Consider the following 23,150-nt stretch of genomic DNA (forward strand, 5'->3'; position numbering starts at 1 on the left):
TGACTAAGTCGGTCTCCCAGGAGATGAGCCTAAGACCTCAATTCCTCCAGACAAGATAGGAAATTGAACTTAGGCTTCCCCTCTTCCTAGAGAAGGCTTGAAAACCTGATGTAAAATGTAGCCTCTTGGGAAGATTTTTAAAGATGGTTTAGAGCAATCTTAGGCAAGAAAAAGGGAGGAGGGGGAAACATACTTGTTTTGTCCAATTGTCTCAAAATCCTTCACAATAATTGTCAGAGAAGATGAATTATCCAGAGCAATTCCTTTCAAGTCGAATTCAAGAATCTAAACAAAACATGGAGCAAAACCAAATTATAATAACAAGTTATGTATAGATTAATCAACAGCAGAGTAGTGTATACAAAAAAAAGTATTCAGAAATAATTTTGAGAGGCAGAGCAGGCCAACTTACATTTGCAAAAGCAATGTTAAAAAGCTAGGAACATGCTTGGAGTACATTCTTGATTTGCTAATACAAATAACAGAAGAACTGAATTGCTTAATGCTGAGCCATAACCTCTTTTGCAGTTCCACTTCCCATACTAACAAGTATTTTCTTGCAATTCGTAAGATCTGATACTATTCCCCTGCAATACTGGATGAAGTCAGTTGCTGCTGAGTTTAGATAAATATTGTAGGTTCCCTTTCTTTGTATTTCTGATTACAAAATGTAAGAATAATATTTAACCTTCATTTCCAGTTGTGAAAATACACTACTAAAAAGTATTTTCCACAAGAAAAACACTGCTGACAATGCAAAATAGGAGCAACCCTGAGGAACTTCAACAAGTGATTCTTTCTAATTCTGTAGGGTCATTTCCTAATATATAATAAAGGACCCAGTAATGTTCCCATACACATGGCTAAGCAACGGCTGAAGAGGCAAACCCAGGCACAAATCCAGGCTGGGCAGTGACTGGCTGGAAAGTAGCCCTGAGGAGAGAGACTTGGGGGTGCTGGTGGACGAGAAGCTCAGCATGAGCTCTCAGTGTGCACTTGTGGCCCGCAAAGCCAATCAGATCCTGGGCTGCATCAAGAGAAGTGTGGCCAGCAGGTCAAGGGAGGTGATTCTCCCCTTCTACTCAGCCCTGGTGAGACCCCACCTGGAGTACTGCGTCCAGTTCTGGAGCCCCTATCACAAGGGGGATATGGAGGTGCTGGAGCATGTCCAGGGAAGGGCCACGAGGATGATCAGAGGGCTGGAGCACCTCTCCTATGAGGACAGACTGAAGGAGTTGGGGCTGTTCAGTCTGGAGAAGAGAAGGCTCCGAGGTGACCTAATTGTGGCCTTCCAGGATCTGAAGGGGGCCTACAAGAAGGCTGGGGAGGGACTGCTCAGGATCTCAGGGAGTGATAGGACTAGGGGGAATGGAATGAAGCTGGAGGTGGGGAGATTCAGGCTGGAGGTGAGGAGGAAGCTCCTCACCATGAGAGTGGTGAAGCACTGGAATGGGTTGTCCAGGGAAGTGGTTGGGGCGCCATCCCTGGAGGTGTTTAAGACCAGGCTGGACGAGGCTCTGGCCAGCCTGATCTAGTGTGGGGTGTCCCTGCCCATGGCAGGGGGGTTGGAACTAGATGATCCTTGTGGTCCCTTCCAACCCTGACTGATACTATGATGGACAAAACTAGGCCTAAAAAAATCACCAGATATCCATCTACTTTTACATAAAAACATTATTTAATGAGTTGCAATATATGGTGCAAGATAAATCCATTCACCTGCATTTACTAATACATTCCACTAGTTCCTATTTCTAACCAATGTTCACAACTGTAGAAACTGACTTAGGTATTTTACAAGTGTTTTTGTCTTAATGCAGACCAAGAATTTATTAAAGAATAAATAAATAAAAAGTTACCTCATTCCAAACAGGATTAAGTTCACTGTCAATTTTCTTTGTTTTCTTTTTTTCATCTGCAAAGACAAAGAAAGCATGATGATCTGGTTTTGCTACAGCGCTGCACAAATATCACAACTTTTCCTTTTGTTATTCAAAAAAAAAGGTTTGAGCTTTAAACCAAATGTTCCAATTATTTTTGCCTCTTCCAGAAATTGCAGACTTTGCAATCAACAAAATTCTCCTGGGCAATTTTAGCAGGTGAGGTTTGTTATTCTGTTTTGCTTAAACATAGCTAAATGTATTCCCAAAAAGCACAATCAATATTTATGTTTCTCAACCTTTGCATGACCCTTGGCTGCGATGTCAGTAATGATAAAAGATGGCAGACTGAAAGACTTGGAGACATCAAACTAAACAGTAACCTCAAAGCGAACTTCAGTAGTAAAGAAAATCTGTTACACATTTACCATATCCAAGTCAGAAAATACCAAGAAGTGTTCAGCTCTGAAGTAAAACAACCTTGAAAAAACAAGAAAATCTTCAGAAGATATTCTTAGTGTCAGCATTTTCTGCTTTAAATGAGCAAATAATAGCAGAAATATACATGCATAAAAGAGGAAATGCTGTCCTTCCTGAAACAAAAAATGATCTCCAGAGGTTATGAAGATCACTTCATTGACACATACTATAGCCTAAAACCCTATAAATATTCCATACTTCGTGGCAAGAATTTGCATTTAGTCAAATCTGCAATGGCATTTTGCAATTCAGTTCAAATTACTTTCCCTGAGAGGAACAGAACTCAAGTGTTGCAGAGGCCCTCTTCAGGCTGCCACACCTATTAAAAAGGGAAACAAAATTCTGTTCTTACAACAGGTTCAAAGCAGGTAATATGCCATGGCTTTCCACACTGGCAAACACACAGATCTCTAAACAGTGAGTGCATATATTAGTGATAACAAATAAATACATTTAAGTATAGTCAGTAAACTGATGTATAAAATGCACAGCCACCACAAGAAGGCTGTTTCAGACATGCTCCTTGTAGTTAAGAACTACAGTAAAGACAATAGCATTTTTATTATTCACAAATTACAGCTATACTTTGCCAGGAAAACATTGCAGAGGTCTGGAAGCAACAGTAAAGCTACACCACATGGGCAAGTTCATATACTATTCAAGCAGTAGACTGTAGTGGCTGCTTCTATTGAATAAGTGTGTGATGTACTGAGAGAGAAGTCAGCCTACACGGCAAATTGCAAGGACTGACTCATATTTATGTAACAGGAATTGTCCACAATTTATACAGGATATTGACTCACACTGTCCCACAACGGAAAGAGCATTCATAACATACTGTGCTGTGGGCATGCATTTGTGGAACAAAGAACTAATTAACATGCAGTAGGAGAAATTCAGCTTCATGATAGCTAACAGGAGACAAAGCGTTTTCAAAACTGAATATCCTAGAATATCTGGGGGTTGGCACTGGTACTCCAAGTGCCCCTATAAATGTGAGCTGAGAGTCAGGGAAAAGACATTCTCAGTCTTAATGCTAGTGAAAAAACCAACAGTTACAGCAGTTTGTAAAGGAGACAGTGAATCACAGACTTGATCCTTGTGGAATTAGTGGGTAAAAAATCCCTGCCTCAGCACAACTTAGGCCCTGGCTTGAACAATAGTCTAAACAACTCTTAACAAGGAGCAAAATTTTCCACATGTACTAAGAGAAAACCTTTGTTGTTATGCATTTTTGTGAAACTTGGGATTAAAAAAACCAACCCAACCAACCAAAAACACTGGGTTTTAGTTGTAATTTTAGTTAAAATTTAGTATGTATATTCCTCAAACATGGGTTTTATATGTGTTTTCTTCACTTCATTTACTTTATTACCCTTTTTATCATTCTTTAATGCACTGGGGTGTTTTGTGGGGATTTTTTGGTGTGGTTTTTGATTGGTTTTTAACCTGTGACAAAGAGCTGCCTTCTTCCCACAAAAACAAAACAAAACAAAACAAACCACCACCAAAACAAATTGCCAAGAAGAATAAAATGACTATGTGGTTATCCCAGGAGCTCACATAAGTTTCAGGTCCCTTTTCTTCCTTCCTCTACTGGTAATGAATCCTGCTATAGTAGTCAGTACTGTAAACCACATCGAAAGACATTATACTAACACATATTGTTTAATATTCTCAATTGGAAATTAATGTAATAAGGACTTAGTGATAATCAGTGACAGTGTCGAAAAGGATTCATTGTTTAAACTGTTTCATAATTACAAAGATAATGACAGCACTGCAAAACAACCAATGCTTGCACCTTACTTTTTTTGTCCTAATTAGCTTTTTTATTAATGTCAGAAGGTGTGGAATATCAGAAGCAAACATTATCTTTTAGAAGAGTTTTAAGTCTAAGATTCAGGAAAGAATCACATTTCAATTCACTAAGTTTTCCATAAAACTTCTGTGAATGCAGAATCAAGATTGTATTGTGCCACCAACTGCAGGATCAAATGGGCAGACCTCCAAACCCCAGGAAATTAAAGTTAGGGCAATTTAATTCTCTGCAATACAGAAAATAGAACTTTAGTGAATAATTACACTCTAGTACTGTTGTCTTTCACACACTGAAATATAAACTAACAACACAGCTACAAAAGAAACTTTGTTTAAGTTGGCTCAATTAAACCAAATGCTATTTCATATCAGCTTTTAATGCATAAAGCTGTATGAGGCTCTGTCAGAAGGCATGACCAAAGTGCTAAATATCCTAGCATTGACTGCACATATAAGACCCAAAGACAATAGTCTGGCACCTTTTTATCCAGTTTGGTTTATCTGATGAACCAGAAGAATTGTACCGGTTTAATAATTATCACTTAGGGCCACTTTAGCAAATGACAACAGTTTTTCATATTAATTTGACTAATAATTTGTCTCACATAATGATGAACTTGGAATTCTGCAGTAACAGCACCCAGTTCCAGACAATACTTGTTTACTCTCAGGGTGCAGCTCTCTTTGAACACTGAATTGTTCTTAAAGCAAATAAAAGGTCTTTCCCGCTGGCCTGAACATAAATTATGTTTTTAAAAAAAAAAGGAAAAAAAAATAAAGGCAGATGCTTGCACAAAACTCCTCAGCTGTAAACAAGGTATCACAACAGAAACAACTGGCTATTTCCTCTTAATAATATGTACCTAATATATTTCACTATATGAATTAGGCTGATTGTATAGAATAGAATAGAGATTAGTTACACAAATTTGATGAAGTCTATTCTATACACAGATGAAACTATACTAATGTATAAACATAAAGCATTTGTGGAGTCACCTACATACCAAGAGTTGTATGATCATGGCCTTTTTCTTCACAGCATAGTCATAAAAGCTCTAAAACTGAGAGATACTGTGTGTTTTCAGTGAAGCCTGAAAATCACTGAACCTGACATCAGCAAAAGCTTTCTAAGTTACAGTTTGAAAAAAATCTAACAAATAAAACACTCTTTACTGAAGTGTCACCTTCCACAGCATGTTTCTGTCAAGTAAGTGCTGTTTTCTAAGACTTCACCAAAAATATGCCAGAATCAAACAAAACATGAAAATGTACTGTAGGGTTATGGCCAAAGTCTTACAAATGCCTGAGTTTTTCCCAGTTTGGAAAATAAACTCCCACTTGTGGTTTTTATGTCCCCCAGGAGCTACAGTGGGTATGGACAACTGTTAAAGACATTATCCTTTGATGTACACCTTCCAAAAAATAAATAAATCCTGGTTTCTCATCTACACACTAACAAAGCAAGGGGAAATGGGCTACAAAAATAATTTATAAACACCAACAGCCTATTTCAGATATGATCCTTACACCACTTCACCTGCCAACCAGGCGCTCCAGTTACAAACTAAATCAGAGCTGCTCAATATCAGGCAAAAGCCTCCTATTTTCTGGCCCCTTTGAACCACTCTGGACAGAAAGCAAAGAATCAGACTTCTGGTATGAAGTAAAATAATGTAAAAAGAAGTGGCAGGTATGAGAAATTAAATATACTACTAAAAATGTCCCATTCGTGAGGACAATGGTTAAGCGTATTTCTGAACATTACAAATCCTGGTTATAGCACATAAAAGATAAACTCATTCCTTTAACGTCTGTTGCCAAGCTCCTGTGTTTGGATAACTGAAGGACTGAGAATCACCGTAAGGGTGGTGAGATACTGACACAGGTTGCCCAGGGAGCTGGTTGAAGCCCCACCCCTGGATGTTTTTAAAGTCAGGCTGGATGTGGCTCTGGGCAACCTGATCTAGTGGAAGGTGTCCCTGCCCATGGCAGGGGAGTTGGAACTGGATGATCTTAGAGGTCCCTTCCAACCCTGACAATTCTGTGATTCTGTAAGAATCAAATTCAACAATATAGAACAAACAAACAAACAAACAAAATCTGTATCTTCTATTTAGTGGGTAAAAAGTTAATTAAAGCACAGAGTAGGAACAAAAGGAGGAATTAAACAGACACATAAGGCATAAAGAAGCAAAGGTATAATAAACCAACTCTGGAGTATGCCACTGCAGGAACAGAGGTAACACAGAAAGGAAAACCATGACAGGAAAGCTGAGAAAGACAAGAAACTGAAAAGAATTAAGAAGAATTAGGAAATTACAAAAGTTACCGAGACAGGCTTAGCCACCTGCCCAAACATACAATGGCAGTAAAAAAAACCCCAAAGAAACAAAGAAAAAAGAGAAAGCTTGAAAAAGAGGTGGGAAAGAATGGAAATTGAATGATATTACATCTTTCTGATGCTGAAATAACATATTCAAAAACTTATTTTGAAAATTAAGACACTGGACATGTGCTGCCTCATCCTTTTCCAGCCTCCAGCTGATTTGGTTTCTAAACATGACAAATCCCTGCAATGATTTTTTCATACTTTAGGAAAACTCTTTCCATTTAAATGCACAGTTAGGAAAACAGATCACCATGAGTTAAGACAACCATTTGTCACAGTTTGGTTTACTGTATTACACGATCCAAAATTGCCTGGAGGTTCCTGCACGTTAAAGACAAATCAATACCTGAAATCAAGTTCCTTTAGTCTAGTCAGGTGAGGAAATGACAGCAATGGGTAAAATACACTCTAAAACACAATTGGCTTTGCATATAAATTCTAATTTTAACACACTATTTTCCCCTTGTTCCATATGTATGTGAAGAGCAAAAGAAGTGTAAAACGTGTTTTTCCCCCTTATTTTACACTAAATAACCCCAACAGGCAAAATTTTAAAGTGCAATGCAGTCAGTAAAAAATTGGTGCAATAGGGAGCAGGGGCTCTGCAAAGTCATCAAGACAGAGGAATGGCTTTTTTTTCAGATGGAAATCAAAGTAATCTTCCTTGTGGATTTATCTATGCACTTAAATCTCTCTGTTTAAAGCAAAGGGCTAATCCTTTGCAAAAGCTTTTAAAACGTGGATCCTGAAACAAAAGCACTGATGGCCAATTCACTCCACCCAGTTTAAACTTCTTTGGGTTAACTCCTGAATCTCTAAAAAGTCTTCCATCAAACGTAACTTCAGGAAAACATGTTTTCAACAGTTTTCAAATACTTACATATGGCATTATCCTTCAGAAAACCTCCTAAGTACATTTATGCCAGTTTTCCTTACCTTTAAAAATAACAGACACAATAGGATCTGGTTTCCCAAACTTGGTTTTAGGGATATTGGTAGCAGATTCCACAATCACCCGAAGCATTGTTTCCAGTCTTGACTAAATGTCGATTGTTACCAAAGAAAATACAGGAAGTCTTAAGTTTCACACTCCTTCACTTGTGGACTGAAATGCTATCAGGAAGAGGAGGCAGGGAACAGCTGGTTTATAGTAAAGAAAAGTCTATGGGTGGGTCTATGACGGATTAGCCACTGAAGGCAGTGGGAAGAAAAAAAAAAAAGTACCTGTAAATTGACACCAAGTTCTGTGCTGCTCTACATCGGCACAAAAAACTCTTCTCAGCAAAATCCAGTAACGGAAGCGGCACAGCGTAAAAACGAGTGAAGATTTTTTGGGTTGCTTTTATTCTTAAAAGGAGTAATAAATCTCTCACAAGTAACAAGGCAAGAACAACCATAAGCAACATCAAGCACGGCTCCAGAACTCAAGATACATCACACTTGCTTCTCGGTATACCAAGGTAGTACATTTCACAATGCCTTGTTTTGTTTGGTTGGTTTTGTGTTTTGGTTTTTTTTTTTTCCTCCTCTTCAATTTTTGGAATTTCTCTGTAACTGTTTTCAACTTGCCTCCTTGGCAGCGAGTAATCGCAAAATACCTATGGTCTTAAAAACAGTTTAAGTGCTCCCCCTCCAGTTCTGCTCTGGAACAACTACGTCGTACACACAAATAATAACAGGCGCCGTATTTAACATGCTTCATTTAGTAGAACACCTGAGAAATTCTTTACACACACACACACACACATATATATATATAAATAACACACACATATATATATATATACACATAAATAAAGAATTAAGGAAATACGTGCGAAATACGTGAGAAGACCCCGTGTCAGTGTTTGAAGGCCTATAAATATTATTTCTTAAATACCTGTCGTAGTCTCCGCTATAAATGAAACTGGGTAAAACTTGCATGGTAACTAAAAATATCTCCCTGCTCTGGAAGAGAGCTAATCTAAAGCCAGCATTCTGGGCAGAATAAGGGTAAAGGCAGTACTGAGAGGATCCGGACGACGCGGCTTAAGCGTAACTGCCGTTGTTCCTTCTTCGATCATCCCACCCTCAGACAAGTTCCCCAGCCGGTGCATGGCCAGAGCCACAGGTGAGCTGCCACAGGTGAGCTGCCCCAGGCATCTGGCAGCCACTGCCCTTTCTGCCCAGTGAAGGAACACTCACGCAGGGTGAGGAGAGCCATCTGCCGGAAAGCAATGAGGGGACACCCACCATCCCTTCCTCTACAACTGCTCTTTAACGAAAACATTTAAACCGCCTCAAAGGGAAAATTAATTATGACCTCTCAAAGGCGAAAAAAACGCAGTCCCAGCCCACTTACAGGGGCCCAACCGTCCTAGGCCAGGCCGGGGCAGCCCCCGGCTGCCAGTCGCCTGCACGTGTAACGGGGCAGGAAAACTAGATGAGGATAAGAAAGGCCTCATGGCATTGGCCAGTTAGGTCAAGCAGCCGGTTATGCCAGCCAATGGGGTGCCTCCGTTCAGGCATTCCGCGGAGAATTCGGCAGCGCCCCTCTCGTCGTTAATGGCCACTCACGCCTAGCAGCTCAGGCCCGCGCAGCCCGCCCTACTAGAGCGCAAGCGTCTTTTAACTCCATGCCCTACCTCTTATGACCCATTGGAGATGCCGTAGCTGTCGCTTCCTCTGCGAAGTAAACCGGACGGAAGTGACGATGCTAGAGCCGCGGGATTCAAATTCCAGGAAGTTGGGCGAGGCTGGGACTGGCTGGAGCAGCTCTTGCCGGGTAAAAGCCCCTTTGCCGCCTCTGAGCCAGGGTATTCGCGGTTTGTTCCCCGCAGGCCGGTCCAGGAGTCGCCTGCAGGAGCCGGGAAACTCCACGCTGTACGGGCTTGACTAAAACTGTGTCACGTCCTGCACAGTAGAAGGGATTGCTTTTCTGTAATGCCACGTTTATTTTTTATAGGCGCTTAAAGATGAATTCCAAGACCGCCAAAGATATAATTGGTAAGTGGGGCTTAAAGTCGAGTAGCTCCAGACATGAGAGTGACCTCGAGAAGTATAAGCAGGAGAACGCCGCCCTGAGAAAATCAATGGAGGAAGTCGTTAAAGGGAAAAGCAAAATGACTGACCCGGAAAGGAACGGGCTTCTAGAGGTGAGGTAGATGTTTGTACGTTCATGATGTCCCAATTGTGCAAAATTAGCGTGAGTCTGAGTATGTCCATCTTTTAAGCAAGATGCCAGGCTTTCCTCTTGAAACTTAGTTTACTTTGATGTCGTTACTGTTTTAGTTTGATGGTTTTGCTCTCAAATATTTTTCAATGATGACTGAAATACTAAAACTGCAATAATCTGATAGGGCTGTTAAATACAAAGAATTGAGGCCAGAGGTGCCAATTAGTCCATTAAGACCTGGCCTCACATGCCCAACTGTTTGGAACAGTTGGGCCCAGAGGATTATTTTGAGCACTCACTGCAGAGAAAGTGATGTTTGCAAACAGCTGCCTGAGAGCGTGCCCAAAAGTGCTGCGTGTTTGCTTGAACTATATTCTCAAACTCCCATTCGGGTATAAGCAAATAAAAACTGTAATTGGTTCACTATGTTATTCTTTCGTTACAACTGAAGAGCAGAAATGAAAACACTGCAATTTCTATGCCTTCTAGTCTGTTCAAGGTAAACCTGTGGCTGCAGAGAAAAACTGTCAGGGTAGTGTATTTGCTGTCTGTTGGAGTTTGCTGCCTGCTCAGTGTTGGGTTCTTAGTTTACAGGTGGAAAATAACAGGCATATTTAGATATGACTTGGTGTTGATATTCTAAGACCAGTGTTGTCAACTATTCCCTAAATAAAGCTCTCTAAAATTCAATTAATTTTAGTTTCTCTGCCACCTTCTAATGACTTGATGCAAACACACATGATTTCAACATCAATCTTTCTCTTGGAAAAGGAGATACTATCCTAACAGAAGTTTATGTCGAGCCCTGAGGTACCTCAAATGCAGTGCTAAAGCTGTGTAATAATTACCTGTGCTGGAGACATGCTGAAAAGAGAGTACTTATTGAAAATACCTATTAAAGCATGTTTTGAAACTAAAAGGCTAGACAATTTAGAAAATGAGATCCTTCTCCTGCATACCTTTTTACAACTCTTGTAACTTCAATTATTATAATTTGATTTGCAAGAAGGCTATGCTGCTTCCAAAAAATGTATTGCCAGTGCTTCACTGGAAATTCAGAGTTCTTGTACTGCTTGTGTTTTAAGGCTTATATACTGTAGTGATCTGTATTCATACACAGAATTAAGTACCTAACAAGTCTGTGAAATTTGGTTCTTTTGTACTCTTTCCTTGTTTCATCTACTTCACTTGTTTTAGTATTGCTTGAAACATTTCAGATGGTTACTGTAATCTAATTTCACAGAAATGAAGCAAATTGTAGTTGCTTCTTTTTGATCTTTATTAGAATAAACCTTTATTAGAATAAACCAAACCAGGTTGGAAGAGACCTTGAAGATCATCGTGTCCAACCCATCAACCAATCCAACCCACCCAAACAGCTAACCCATGGCACCAAGTACCCCATCAACTCTCCTCCTGAACACCTTCAATGACGGCAAAAAGCGGCCGCAAACCACGCGGCGCCCGCGGCCTCCCCGCGGCGGGGCTGCCAACGCATTGCGCTGCCTCGGCAGACGCGGCTCAGGAAATTTTGTGAATTGATTGGATGTCAGGAAGAAGTTTTTTACCATGAGGGTGGTGAGACACTGGAACAGATTGCCCAGGGAGGTGCTAGAAGCCCCATCCATGAAGCTTTTTAAGGCCAGGCTGGATGGAGCTCTGGGCAACCTGATCTAGTGTGAGGGGTCCCTGCCCATGGCAGGGGGATTGGAACTAGATGATCCTTGAGGTCCCTTCCAACCCAACCCTGACAATTCTATGATTCTATACTGTGATGATCACTGTGGTATTGCCTGTTTAGAGTAAAAAGTAATACTCTCAGCAAATTAAAGCCTAAAAGAACCTTTCAAAGTATCTTTGCAAACTGTTGTAAACTTCCTAATGTGCTTGTTGCATAGACCAGCACTTATTAATTTGTGTCACATTTTAATTCTGTTTCATTTAGAAAATACTTTCCCAAGAAAAAGAAAAATACAACCATCTTCTTGGCGAGAAGGACAAAGAAATCCAAAACCTGAAACACGAGCTTAGCTCCAAAAACAAGAGTAGTGAAGTCTCCTTGCTACGGAGTCAGCTAGAAGAAAAAACAAAGGAAGCAGAAAGAAGAGAACAGTTACTTCGTTCTCTATCAGAAGAAATCAACAGGTTAAAATGTAATTTATCCACTGTTACTGCAAAATGTTCTGACCTTGAAAACAGAGTTAGTACTTCTCAAGCATCCCAGGTAAGCACTGAAGAAACATTGTAATTGCAAAAATCCAAATCTAACCTGTTTACAGTGAAGTTAGATTTGGAATTTGTGCCCACTGAGCACCAATATTTGTTATGAAATCTTAGAAGTTGTGTTGCATGCTGAAATGCTCTTGCATGAAGAAAGACAGAATCCAAATTGAATGCTAAATGAAGAACAGTCGGGGAGCACAACTTCAGGCAACATAGCTGGGAAGGGAATGGAATTCTGTAATGCTGTACAGCAGGGTTCCTTTTTCAAGTTCACATGCAGGTGATATGACTCCTGGTGCTACACAAAATGATCCACACTTGCTACAGCAGATATGCCCTTCTTGAGTTTGTGACTGAGATGGCACCAATAGTAGAGACATGGGGCATTAAGACAAATTAAGCTCACTTAATTCCAGTCATGAGAATATTATTCTCCCTGCTCTTATGAATCCTCATTTTGCTCCTCAGTTATTAAAACTAGTTGCCTGTCTTTTACAAGACATTAGACATGGTAATACTTCAATATGACAGAAGATAGGCCAGAAATAGTGAGCTGACATGCAATAGGTATGCTGCTAGGCACTTTGTAGATTTTACAAGTGCACTTAGTTTCCTACAGTTTTTTATCCACCCCTTCATGTTCTAATGTTCCATGGAAAATGCAGCAGTATTTTAACAAGGAGTACAGGGAAGTTGATGCCTGAAGTAAGTGCCTCTAAGTTTTTCAGCTTTTGACCTGCAGGTGGTGCTGATTCTCCATGTGCCACACAGAAGTTGAGTAATTCCTAGAACTTGTGTTATTCAGATATCGTAATTAATGCCTACTAATTTTCCATGATAATACATATATACCACTTCTGATAATGCAATATCTTGGGAACTTAAAATTCAACGTTTGTTTTGAATTTCAAGAGACTTCAAACATTGCTAGAGATTTAAAAAAAAAAAAAATTAATAGGTTTCCAAGAGATTTTTTTTAGGGAACTATCAAAACAACTTTAAAACCCAGAATTTTATTTTACTTCTTGCTGTCTGCTGTTGATTAAATCAATTTAAAATATTACTGCTGTTTTGACTGCCTGGCTTGAAAAACCTGAGAATAAGTCAAGAAATGGTGCTTCAAACTGCTAGGTGGCATATGAGCAGCAGCTACACTCCAAAATAAGTTGTATGACACAATTTTGAGAGGCTTTACTGAGGCAGAGTTTTAATGCTCATTGAAATAGGAAACCATGTAATTGTAATATCTCAAAATCCTAGTTTTATTAGGGAGTGCTAAGGTTTAATACTTGTATTCAAAGTTAGGTGTTGGGGTTTTTTTCAGTTACGAAGCTTAAGTCCTGTTCCAAAAATCGGGAAAATGTATCTTGTATTTGGGTAGTAATCTGCACTATCTCTTTAAAGTTCTAGTTGACTTATTTGCACAATTTCACAAAAGCTTTCTATCATGCAGTGAATAAACCTATCTAGTTATGAAGTACTACTGTTTAACTGCTCTGTGTTGTTTAGTCTGAAGAGCCCTCCAACTCATACTTCAAGCACTCTACTGTGCATCTGGTCTAAGAAAATCAGTCAGAATGACCTTACGGTTCTAAACAGGCTTGCTTTGTTTCCCAAATGATTATAATCCTCCCATTATCCCAGTGAGGCTGTCAAGCTCTAGGTTTCCTCAACAACTCCTATGGGTCTGGCTTACAGTGAATCTAGTATGAAGATACCAGAACAGAACAAACACTTACCTTGGTTTTTTTCCCCCCTGTTTTTAAATAATACCCTAAATAGCTTCATTTTTTTGAAGCTCTCCTGCACCGTTCAGGTCTTCCAAGACAGTGGTTCAGCAGAAGACACATGACAGTGGATTTGTGTAATAAATGCTTGTCCTGTATCTTGCAGAAAACTTTATATTTTTATTTTATATCTATGAAAGTATTTTCTACCTTCCTTTAAAAGTAAATCACAAAAACACTTATGGGTCTGTTTTGCATTTAAAAAATATTCTTACGCTACTTACATGATATGATACAGGACTAGCTTTAGTGTTTCAGCCATCTGTTTTAAAGAATACTAACAAGTTATTCTTTGTCTGCAGGAACCTCCAACAAACAGCACTGCATCAGCATCTAATCTTTCTGAAGTTGAAAAAAACCTGAAAGATGTAAGTTTCCTGTACGGCACAGGTACACAATATCTGCAGCAAGATAAAACTAAAAGGGCAAATTATTGCCATAGAGAGTTTTGGGTAGTATGGGACCTCAGAGAGTATGTTTCCAGATGAAATATATCTAAAATTATTTTGTGACAAGACGCTAATTAAAAAAAAGGACAATATTTCTATCATCTGTGGAAAAACTTTGCTTGGAGCATCATAACAAAGTGATTGCAGACAAAACAGAATTCCCAAGCAATCTGGCCTCACCTCAGATTTAACACTACCTGAAATAGCATGAGGTTGCATTAGAAACAACCTCAGGTCCCTTTCAACCTCAATAATTGTATTAGTCCACCAGTTATAAAATCCATGTCCTTGTTCCTGCAACCTACAAGTTGCAATGATAGTTTTCTCCATTTTCAAGACCTGTTACCTTATGTTTGATTGTATATTTAACATGACAGGTTAATTCTTCATAATCTGGGCATAACTTATGAAAGCCTCTGGTTTTAAGTTTTTTCCTATGCCAAGAAGTAAACCAACCAGTATTAAACATTGCTGAGGTTTTACCTTCTGCTAAAACTGGGAAAGAACAATCCCATGTATCAGTCTAGGTTTGGGACTGACCTGTTGGGAGAGCAGGGAAGGGGAAGAGGACCTGGGGGTCCCAGTGGATGGAAGGTTGATCATGAGCCAGCAATTTGCTCTTGTGGCCAAGAAGACAAATGCCATTCTGGGGTGTATTAGAAAGGGTGTGGTCAGTAGGTAGAGAGGATCTTTTCCCCGTCTACTGTGCCCTGGTGAGGCTGCATCTGGAATATTGTGTCCAGTTCTGGGCCCCTCAGTTCAAGGAGAACCTCAGGGAGCTGCTTGAAAGGGTCTAGCGCAGAGCAACAAAAATTGAGTGGAACATCTTTCTTACAAGGACAGACTGAGGGAGCTGGGTTTCTTTAGTTTGGAGAACAGGATAACCAAGGGGTGACCTCATTAGTGTTTATAAATATGTAAGGGGTGAATGCCAAGAAGATGGAGCCAGGCTTTTCTTGACGATGCCCAATAACAGGACAAGGGGCAATGGGTGGAAGTTGAGGCATAGGAAGTTCCCTGGAAACATGAGGAAAAGTTTGTTGTGGTTTTTTTTTTTCCCACTGTGAGAGTGACAGAACACTGGAACAGGCTGCCCAGGGAGTATCTCCCTCTCTGGAGATATTCAAAACCTGCCTGGATGTGTTCCAGTGTGATCTGGTAAAGGTGATCTTGCTCTGGCAGGAGGGTTGGACTGGATGATCTTTTGAGGTCCCTTCTGGCCCCTAACATTCTGTGATCTTTCTAAATGACTTTTTTTGTTGTTGTACAGAGAAGATTAGTAGAGTTTGCAACAAAAGTAACTGGATTATCTTGAAAGTGCTTAGTATGTAACTTTTAACATTTGTAAGAAATAAGACAAATACTTATAAAATCTGAGAAGTTACCTGAGGCTGTTTTGTTGTTGTTCCATTCCTCTTCATGAAGGCTCTTGAGAAGAACCAACAGTGGCTACTCTATGACCAGCAACGTGAAGCATACGTCAGGGGATTGCTTGGAAGGATCTTTGAGCTTGAGCAGAAGTCAGATATAGCTAGCCAACGACAATCTATAGAATTCAGTCCAGAAGGTATTCACTCTTTTGCCCACAATAGAACATAATTATCTACAGAATAAGCATGCTGAAATTAAATTATAGTACAAGACTTTTTTTTTTTTTTTCCCCCTTCAACCTTTTGGTTCCTTACTGGTAAAACTTCAGTTAAGTAATACTTCTCTGCTTCCTGTAATCTAGCTGTGTTCCTTGATCAACAGCATTTCACATCCTTATCTACTTCAAAGATGGTTTTTTAACAGCCTTGACACTCTATTTGCAGCTTCTGTTTGTGGAAAGTGTTGAGACAAATATATGTATGTCTCCCATCCTTCAAAGTACACTTTCAACCTGCATAATGGAAGCATTAAGGATTTATTAGCTAGGTGTGGATCAGGTTTTTTAAATTTACTTTTTTCAAAATAAATATTGTAAACATGACTCAAGACTGACACATTCTTTACTTACCTGAACAGTTGTTAGAGGATGAAAACGTGCAATAGGTTTTGGCACTGATCCAAACCAGTGTTTTGTGCTATGGATCTGGCCACCTCTAGCTCACTTCTGTGCTATGCAGTTGCTCAACTATGAGCAGCCTCAAGACTGACTTGAGTTGTGCTTCACCAGCATGTGAAAGGAAATTAAAATCACATTAAACAAGAATCAGAAGGATCTGGCTGCTTATTGTCAAACTATTAATTTCACATATGCTGCAACTGACTTGCAAGCTAAAGGCACTAAATAGAAATGGCTACATCTGGAGTAAGAGTATGTCCAAAATCAGCAAAGCCTGTAAAAGTCTGCATTCTCTGTTCAGCCTCTAGGTATATTATGTATTACTGCAGAATTTTTTTTTCCTACTTACTAAATTTTTCTTGGGTCAACAAGCAAAATTCTTCTAACTCAGGTTTAAGTTAGTAGTGTGTTAGTCTTTATCAAAAAACCTATCCTAATCCCTTCTATTTGAAATTTAGAAGTAAATGAGGGCATACCATCTGAAAAAGATCTGGATTTGGTCAGCAGTGGTGAAGTAGAACCCACCAGATCCCCAGGTTCTCTCTGGAGAGGAAGCAATGCCACAACCTTGGCTAAGGAACCTAAATCTGGAAGTGAGAATCTTGTATCTTTGAGTCTTGATTCCCCATCCATCAGTATAATGTATGAGGCCACGTAAGAACTGTGTGTGGGTCATTGAGCTTGTGTAGTCAGGGCAAAGGATATAATATTACTACAAGAGTTAGTGCAGGAAGTAGCTGTAGCACAGCGTACCGCACCCAAAAGAAGTTGCAGTTTTGCAGTATCGACTGGAAGGGGACTTTACTGCCTTAGAAGTATTGCAAGCTGTTGACCAGCAAACTTCAGTTAAATCTGAGTTGTGTATCTATCGATGCACCCTAAAATGCTGTCAAGGATTTTGTGTTCTGATTTTTAAGTGACTGTTTTCCTCCTTCCATCACTATCTCAATTTCTGATTCATTAAGGTCATCTACTAGAGGAAAAGCAAAAATATTACGATCAGCTGTTACTAACTGTTAAGAGTGACCTGGAAACTGAAAGATGCACTGTAACCCAGCTGAGAGCCGAACTTAATGAATACAAAAACAAGTATGAAGAAGCGCAACAAGAAAAAATGAGTTTAAATGCCTTATTGCAGTCACATGTTGCTGAAATGAAAGCTCTAGAAAATGAAAATAAGATTAAAAGAGAGAAAGTGCAGAGATTAAAACAAGAAAATGAAACAATTAAAGGACAGCTCAGAGAAGGAAAAAAGAAAAGTGAAGATCTTTTATCTCAGGTAAGTGGATGCATTTGGAGGCCTAAGATCATTAGCAAACAGTCACGATCTGAGAAGTCATAATCAGACCATCGCTTGCTCCTGTAACTGTTCTTAACATGTCTTTGTGATTAACACAGAATTATACCTTCAATATAGTAATAATTGTATATTCCTAATATTTCTTCTGTTTGGATCAAAAGCCAAATTCTGGTCAGATTTTCCTGTTTAAACATGGAACAAACTTGTTCACTTATTTCCCTGGTTTTGTGAGACACAATGGGGAGAAGTGAGAGAGTGTTTAATTGATTTTAATCTACTTAATCCTCAAGGTTAATAGTAAATGGAAACAGGAAAGGTAAAGATTCAAGTCCATACAAGCTATTTTATCATGTTATCATAACTATGGAATGTCACTGGGTAAGAACTATGCAGGCAACAGCCAGATGAGCAGGTTATCTTGCTTAAGATTTTAAGTTATTGTTGTCTTTAAGTCAGTTGCGGTAGAAATCACTGAGGAGAGTTCTGTAATTCCCTGTAGAACCTGTAGTGTCTGTCAGGTAGGCTGTTCAATATGCATAGTTCCTGCTGTTGCTAGATCTGTTCTGTTGCTTTTGCATCAATCTAATTGTTTGCAGGGCTTGCTCATATCCTAGAGAGTACCTCGATGACTTCTGTGATAATTCTAGTGTGTATTTCTTAGTTCTCTGTTACTTCTGGTTTTGAGTCCAGTGACTTCAACCACTCTAGCTGATCGGGGTGAGGAGAGACATGTATGTGCGATATGTTTGTATTTAAAAACACTCAGTGCTTATCTTTATTTCAAATACTCATGAAGACTTTTTTGCCATTTCCCCTACATGAATTATTACAGTGATGTATTGGAATAATCTTATCACTATAGTGATGCTAACAAAAAAACCCAGACAACCCTGTTCTTTCTTCTAAGACATGAAACCATATCTGCTGAAGAGAAACAGGCCAAGAAGGACTTTCCAATCTTCAGGAAATCCAAATAAGATAGACTTGCTACTTGGAGGTGTTTGGGGTCAATAACAAAGCAATATAGAACTGAAATTTGAAATATGAGAATAAAATTTACTAAGCACCAAAGCAGATGAAACCCAGAACAGTTTAGCTCTTGAAGCACAGGCTGGTTCTGAGTGGTTAATAATGATTACAAGGTGAAAGCGTTGATTTAAAAAAAAACCAAACTATTTCTTTTTTTTTTTTTTCAGCTGAACAACAGCATTCACTATAAAAGTTCCTTCTGAGACTTACACCTGCTCTCTTCTTAAAAAAAATGATGCATTGCTTGCTTTTGGGTTTTAACATCATGGCGCATTAGTGCCAACTTAGTGTTGTGTGTATGCTTTTGGGTGCATCCTGGTGATCACCTAAGTTAGTTTGAATAACTGTAGTGTCATCCTGTATTCCTCCTGCTCGATGCAATGTTTCTTTGGTATTTTCCCCAGGGAAGTAGAGATATTTGGGTCTGCTGTTGCACAACTGGCATACATCTTCTGTTGGTGCTGGAATTAAGAGTTTACTGCCATCCCTTTTTTAGATTTATTATTTAAGATTATTAACTATTGTGTATGAAAGTTGTTCAATGCAAATGTTTGGGTTTTTTTTGCCTTGTAGGTGCAACTTCTTCATAAATCATTGCTCAAACAGCAGGAGGAGCACACTAGGATAGCTTTGTTGGAGCAACAGGTACCTTAAGATGCTGATCTTAATCTGTACTGTGCACAGAGGCTTTCTAGACTAACTTAAAATTTAATAATTAGTAGTGCATTAAAGTAATACTAGGCATGAATACTCAGCTGTGAATAATCTCTTGATGCTTCTAAACATTTTGAACACATCTGCTGAGAAAAATCTGTCACCTGTTAAAGATATGAGAGTCTGAGTCTGATGCAATTTTCTCCACAATCATTTATCCAGGTATGGGAAACATCCTAAACCAGATCTGCTCACTGAAGTCTTGTGTATCTCTTGATGTTATTGGAGGTGGAAAGTTGCATTTCATTGCTAAGCTTGGGTGTATAATGTTACCCACAGTTTCTGTCGAAACTATCTTGTTACAAGGAAGAGATCCTAGGGTAAAAACCAGCGTTGTTTAATTAGAACTTGTACTATATACTTTTCTATAACATGCTCAGTTTAAGACTGCAAGATAGTCTGAAATAGACACCCTCTAACCAAACAATTCAACCATCCACCACCACTGCTCGATTCTTAATAGTTCTGTCTTTAATTTTTCCCTCTGGGGGTTTGCCAGATCCAGGTATGCACCACAGACTTTGAGAATGAAAAGCTTGCTCGGCTGAACCTGCAACATCGTTTAAGCAAAGCCCTTAAGGAACTTAGCAAGGCCAGGGAACAAAAAACCCATCTGGAACCAACGGTATGTATGGAATAACTTTGCAGGTGAATCTAGTCACTTTGGGATTTTATATCAAGCATAGTGAGTCTTCTATTAATGTTATCAGATATTCACTGTATGTAGCCCCAGGGTGCAGAACCCTGTGTCACCTAGTTAGGCATTGTTTTTCCTCTATAGCATGCACAGAGAACACTGCAGGACATCCAGAAAGGTCAAGTTGCTGAGTAAGGGGCACCACTGTATTTTGTATAGCAATGTATTATCTGCTTTTGTTTGTTGCACAGTGATAAAGCTGCAGCATGCTTCTACTTAGACTTGCTGCTAGTGAGCAAAACAGAGAAAGCCACCTTAGATTTGAGCCCTAGAGTTAGCATTTTGCTACAAATTTCTCCACTGAGCATTAAGCAAGCATTTAATCTGTTTTGCTTTGTTGTACCCAGGATTGTTCTTGAGCAGAAGTGTGTTTTCACTGTTGGTGCTTTTGAAACTAAGGTATCTTGTAAGATTAGATGATAGCTGAACAGGATTGACAAAACTGCAGTTCTGAATTAAATGAGGTTCAGAATGGAAACTGCTTATCTCTGTCCTTCATTAGATCTGATCCAGGGCTGCTGTGGTTTTTGCAGAAAGGATAAATGCAAAAGCTCCTAACAAGCTTCAAATGAGAAGAATTTTTCTGCAACTGCCAAACTGCTCTCCTTCTTAATTGTATGCAACTTAGAATTATTTCCTCAGATGAGGAAGGGAATGGAATGAGCCCTGAGATATTGATGTGTTTTCATTCATGTTGCCTCTGGAGGAGCCTCACTTGCTAGAATTGCTGTTGCTGTGAGGGGAGGCTTCTGGAAAAACCTGTCTGCTGGGAGTAGAAGTTGGGGCAGAGCAAGGAAGTTACAGGTTTGAGTTTGTGTGCTAAGCAGCTGGAGGAGTAGCTGTCAAATGGACAGCTTTTACAATTTGGGATAGCCTACACACATGGGATCAGAAGAAGGCATTTTAGCAGATCTTTATGGAAAGGTAACACCCTATATAGAGGAAAACTGAGACACCATTTAATTAAGGAAGCATAATGTGAGTGGCTAGTAAGATGTCTGGGGAAGGATTGCCCATCAGAGATTGTGGGGAGACTTGTATAAATAGTCTATAGAAAAGTTATCTGCAGTCTATTTTAAATGTGGTGTTATAATTGTATGACAGCCCCCTCCTGAGCAGCATAACTCAGTTACCCATCTTTAAAAATCTCCCCTTATTTCTGTAACACACATTGCTTGTGCAATCAAACCATAACGTTTTCCCTACACTGCATGCTCACCCCAGTCTTACACTAAAGCTTCTCCTTTTCCAGAAGCCTCTGGAATCTGGACATATGGAACTACAAGATGATTTGCAAGACGTATTTGAAGAGAAGCTGATCATGTATGATGGAAGTCCTTCCACAAAACATTCAAGCCTTCTTGATGAAAGTTTTCTTGAGTGTCCCAGGTGTAAAGTGCAGTATCCAACAAGCCAGCACAGAGAATTACTAGCACATATTGACTTTTGTACAGCTTGAGCTCCAAATAGACTTACTGTATTCATACATACTGCCAGTATGCTCTTCTACAAAGGCAAAAGATCTTTTCAAAGTGTTTTTTTTTTTTTCCCTTAATGTTGTGGAAGGGGCTACCAGTTTTGTAATTCAGTTCCACAAGCATAGTAATTTATTTGCTCTCATATTTAACCTGACATTGTTGCAAAAAAAAAAAGCTATTGCATTTTTGGTTGCAAATGGAAGGATCTTTAGTATTAGGAATATTTATTTTGCACTATTTAAACAGCAAACCAACACCTATTCTGTAAGAGTTTATTTTACTGTTTGGCATATCCAGTTCTTAGGTGGTGAATTCTGTTGACTGTGCTTGTACCTTTGCTGACAGTAATAGCTACAAAAGATTTTTGGCTCTTATGTGCATTATATATATATATCTGGGATGTGTGTGTATAGTGTATGTATCGTACATGCCTACTGTATCATCATCTTCCATACATTAAAACTCAGGTTTATGTTAGATCTTTGCTGCTTAAGATTCATGTTGAAAACATCATTTTGAAGTAGCTTATTTTTCTGAACCCCAGTCAGGGGTGATTTAAAACTTGCATAAAAATGCTAACCAAGTTTTAAGAAGCCATTGGGAAAGCAAATTCCTAGCAACTATGAAGTTCCTTCATGTTGAAAAAATATCAGAGACCTTTTTTTAAGTTTTGGATATAGAATTATGCTGAAGTAAACTTTAACCCCTTAAATACAGAAATGCAAACAAGCTGGGAAATGTCAAATACTCAATCTGTTATATTTGACAAATGTCCCAGTTTAAAAGTGCAGGTTTTAGTAAGTTGCTCCAGTGGATTTAACTGTCACTGTATTTTGGTATTAATACAGAATACAAGTTAGCAATAAATCTTGCAATGAATTTGCAAATCCATAAGGGAATTTTCCTCTAGCATGTATTGTAACTCAGGATCTATTCCTAGAATTTTGCTCCTTGCATCTGTAGTTAAGTCCAACAAGCAGTTCCCTTCCACAAGCCAGACTGGATGGGGCCCTGAGCAACCCCCAGGGTACGGGAGTTGGAACTAGGTGATCTTTAAAACTCCTTCCAACTCACACCATTTGATGTGAGGAAATTTTACAAAGATAAACTAGCTAAAATTAATTTTCTGCTTTTATACAAGTTTACAGTTTGAGGGCAGTGAAATAGCCAAGGTCTTTCTCTGGTATATTAATTGCTAGCTGGTAGCTTTTTCCACCTTTCTTTGCTGCAAAACTGCTTTCATTTCAAAACTGCTTGCATTTAGAAAAGAAGACTCTGGGGAGACCCTATAGCAGCCTTCCAGTACTTGAAGGGGGCCTACAAGAAAGCCAGGAAGGGGCTCTTTACAAGGGCTTGTTGTGATGAGAGGGAACAGCTTTAAGCATGAGGAGGGTAAATTTAGATACTAGAAAGAAATTCTTTATAGTAAGGGTGGTGAGACACAGGTACAAGTTGCCCAGGGAGATTGCAGATGCCCCCTCTGCAAGTGTTCAAGGCAAGGTTGGATGAGGCCTTGAGCAAGCTAGTCAAGTGGAAGGTGCCCCTGCCTGTGGCAGGGGGGCTGGAACTTGATGGCCTTTAAGGTCCATTCCAATCCAAACCTTTCTCTGAATCTGAGTAACGTTCACCCTAATCTCCAATGATTATTCTTGAATATGAGGGTGTTTTCAATAACTTAGCAAGTGATGTTTTCAGTGAA

At 39.3% G+C, this 23,150-nt stretch overlaps 2 protein-coding genes and 1 long non-coding RNA gene across 10 annotated transcripts in view; 1 reads left to right on the forward strand and 2 right to left on the reverse strand.

Moving 5' to 3' along the window:
* MYOF (myoferlin) overlaps positions 1–9,167 on the reverse strand; it is a 69,676-nt gene extending 60,509 nt beyond the window's left edge. For 3 of the 7 annotated variants that reach the window (XM_068139661.1, XM_068139659.1, XM_068139658.1), the window contains exons 1-3: positions 8,915–9,032; positions 1,860–1,915; positions 194–285 (exon numbers count right to left, since the gene is read on the reverse strand). In XM_068139661.1, the coding sequence (XP_067995762.1) occupies positions 194–285; positions 1,860–1,915; positions 8,915–9,017 (251 nt within the window). In that variant the 5' untranslated portion in view covers positions 9,018–9,032. Of the gene's footprint in view, positions 1–193; positions 286–1,859; positions 1,916–7,509; positions 8,889–8,914 lie in introns of those variants that run through there. The other 4 variants (XM_068139662.1, XM_068139660.1, XM_068139663.1 and 1 more) reach the window with 3 other exon arrangements.
* A 69-nt stretch (positions 9,168–9,236) lies between these two features.
* On the forward strand, positions 9,237–22,920 carry CEP55 (centrosomal protein 55). Of its 2 annotated transcripts, none has more exons than XM_068139666.1 (9): positions 9,237–9,337; positions 9,518–9,707; positions 11,673–11,951; positions 14,040–14,105; positions 15,612–15,753; positions 17,199–17,512; positions 19,136–19,207; positions 19,776–19,901; positions 21,226–22,920. In XM_068139666.1, the coding sequence occupies exons 2-9, from the start codon at positions 9,528–9,530 to the stop codon at positions 21,430–21,432; spliced, it is 1,386 nt and encodes a 461-aa protein (XP_067995767.1). In that variant the 5' UTR covers positions 9,237–9,337; positions 9,518–9,527; the 3' UTR covers positions 21,433–22,920. The 2 variants fall into 2 exon arrangements, with proteins under 2 accessions (XP_067995767.1, XP_067995768.1); XM_068139667.1 differs by having other exon boundaries at positions 9,307–9,435.
* On the reverse strand, positions 11,598–16,449 carry LOC137441820 (uncharacterized). The gene is made up of 3 exons (XR_010987496.1): positions 16,186–16,449; positions 15,572–16,068; positions 11,598–11,801 (listed from the first exon to the last, which is right to left on the reverse strand). It is a non-coding gene; the product is annotated as an uncharacterized lncRNA (long non-coding RNA).
* Positions 22,921–23,150: the final 230 nt, after the last annotated feature.

This window comes from Melanerpes formicivorus, unplaced genomic scaffold (assembly GCF_026170545.1).
Source record: "Melanerpes formicivorus ecotype bairdi unplaced genomic scaffold, bMelFor1.0.p_v2 SCAF_6, whole genome shotgun sequence".
NCBI lineage: Eukaryota > Metazoa > Chordata > Aves > Piciformes > Picidae > Melanerpes > Melanerpes formicivorus.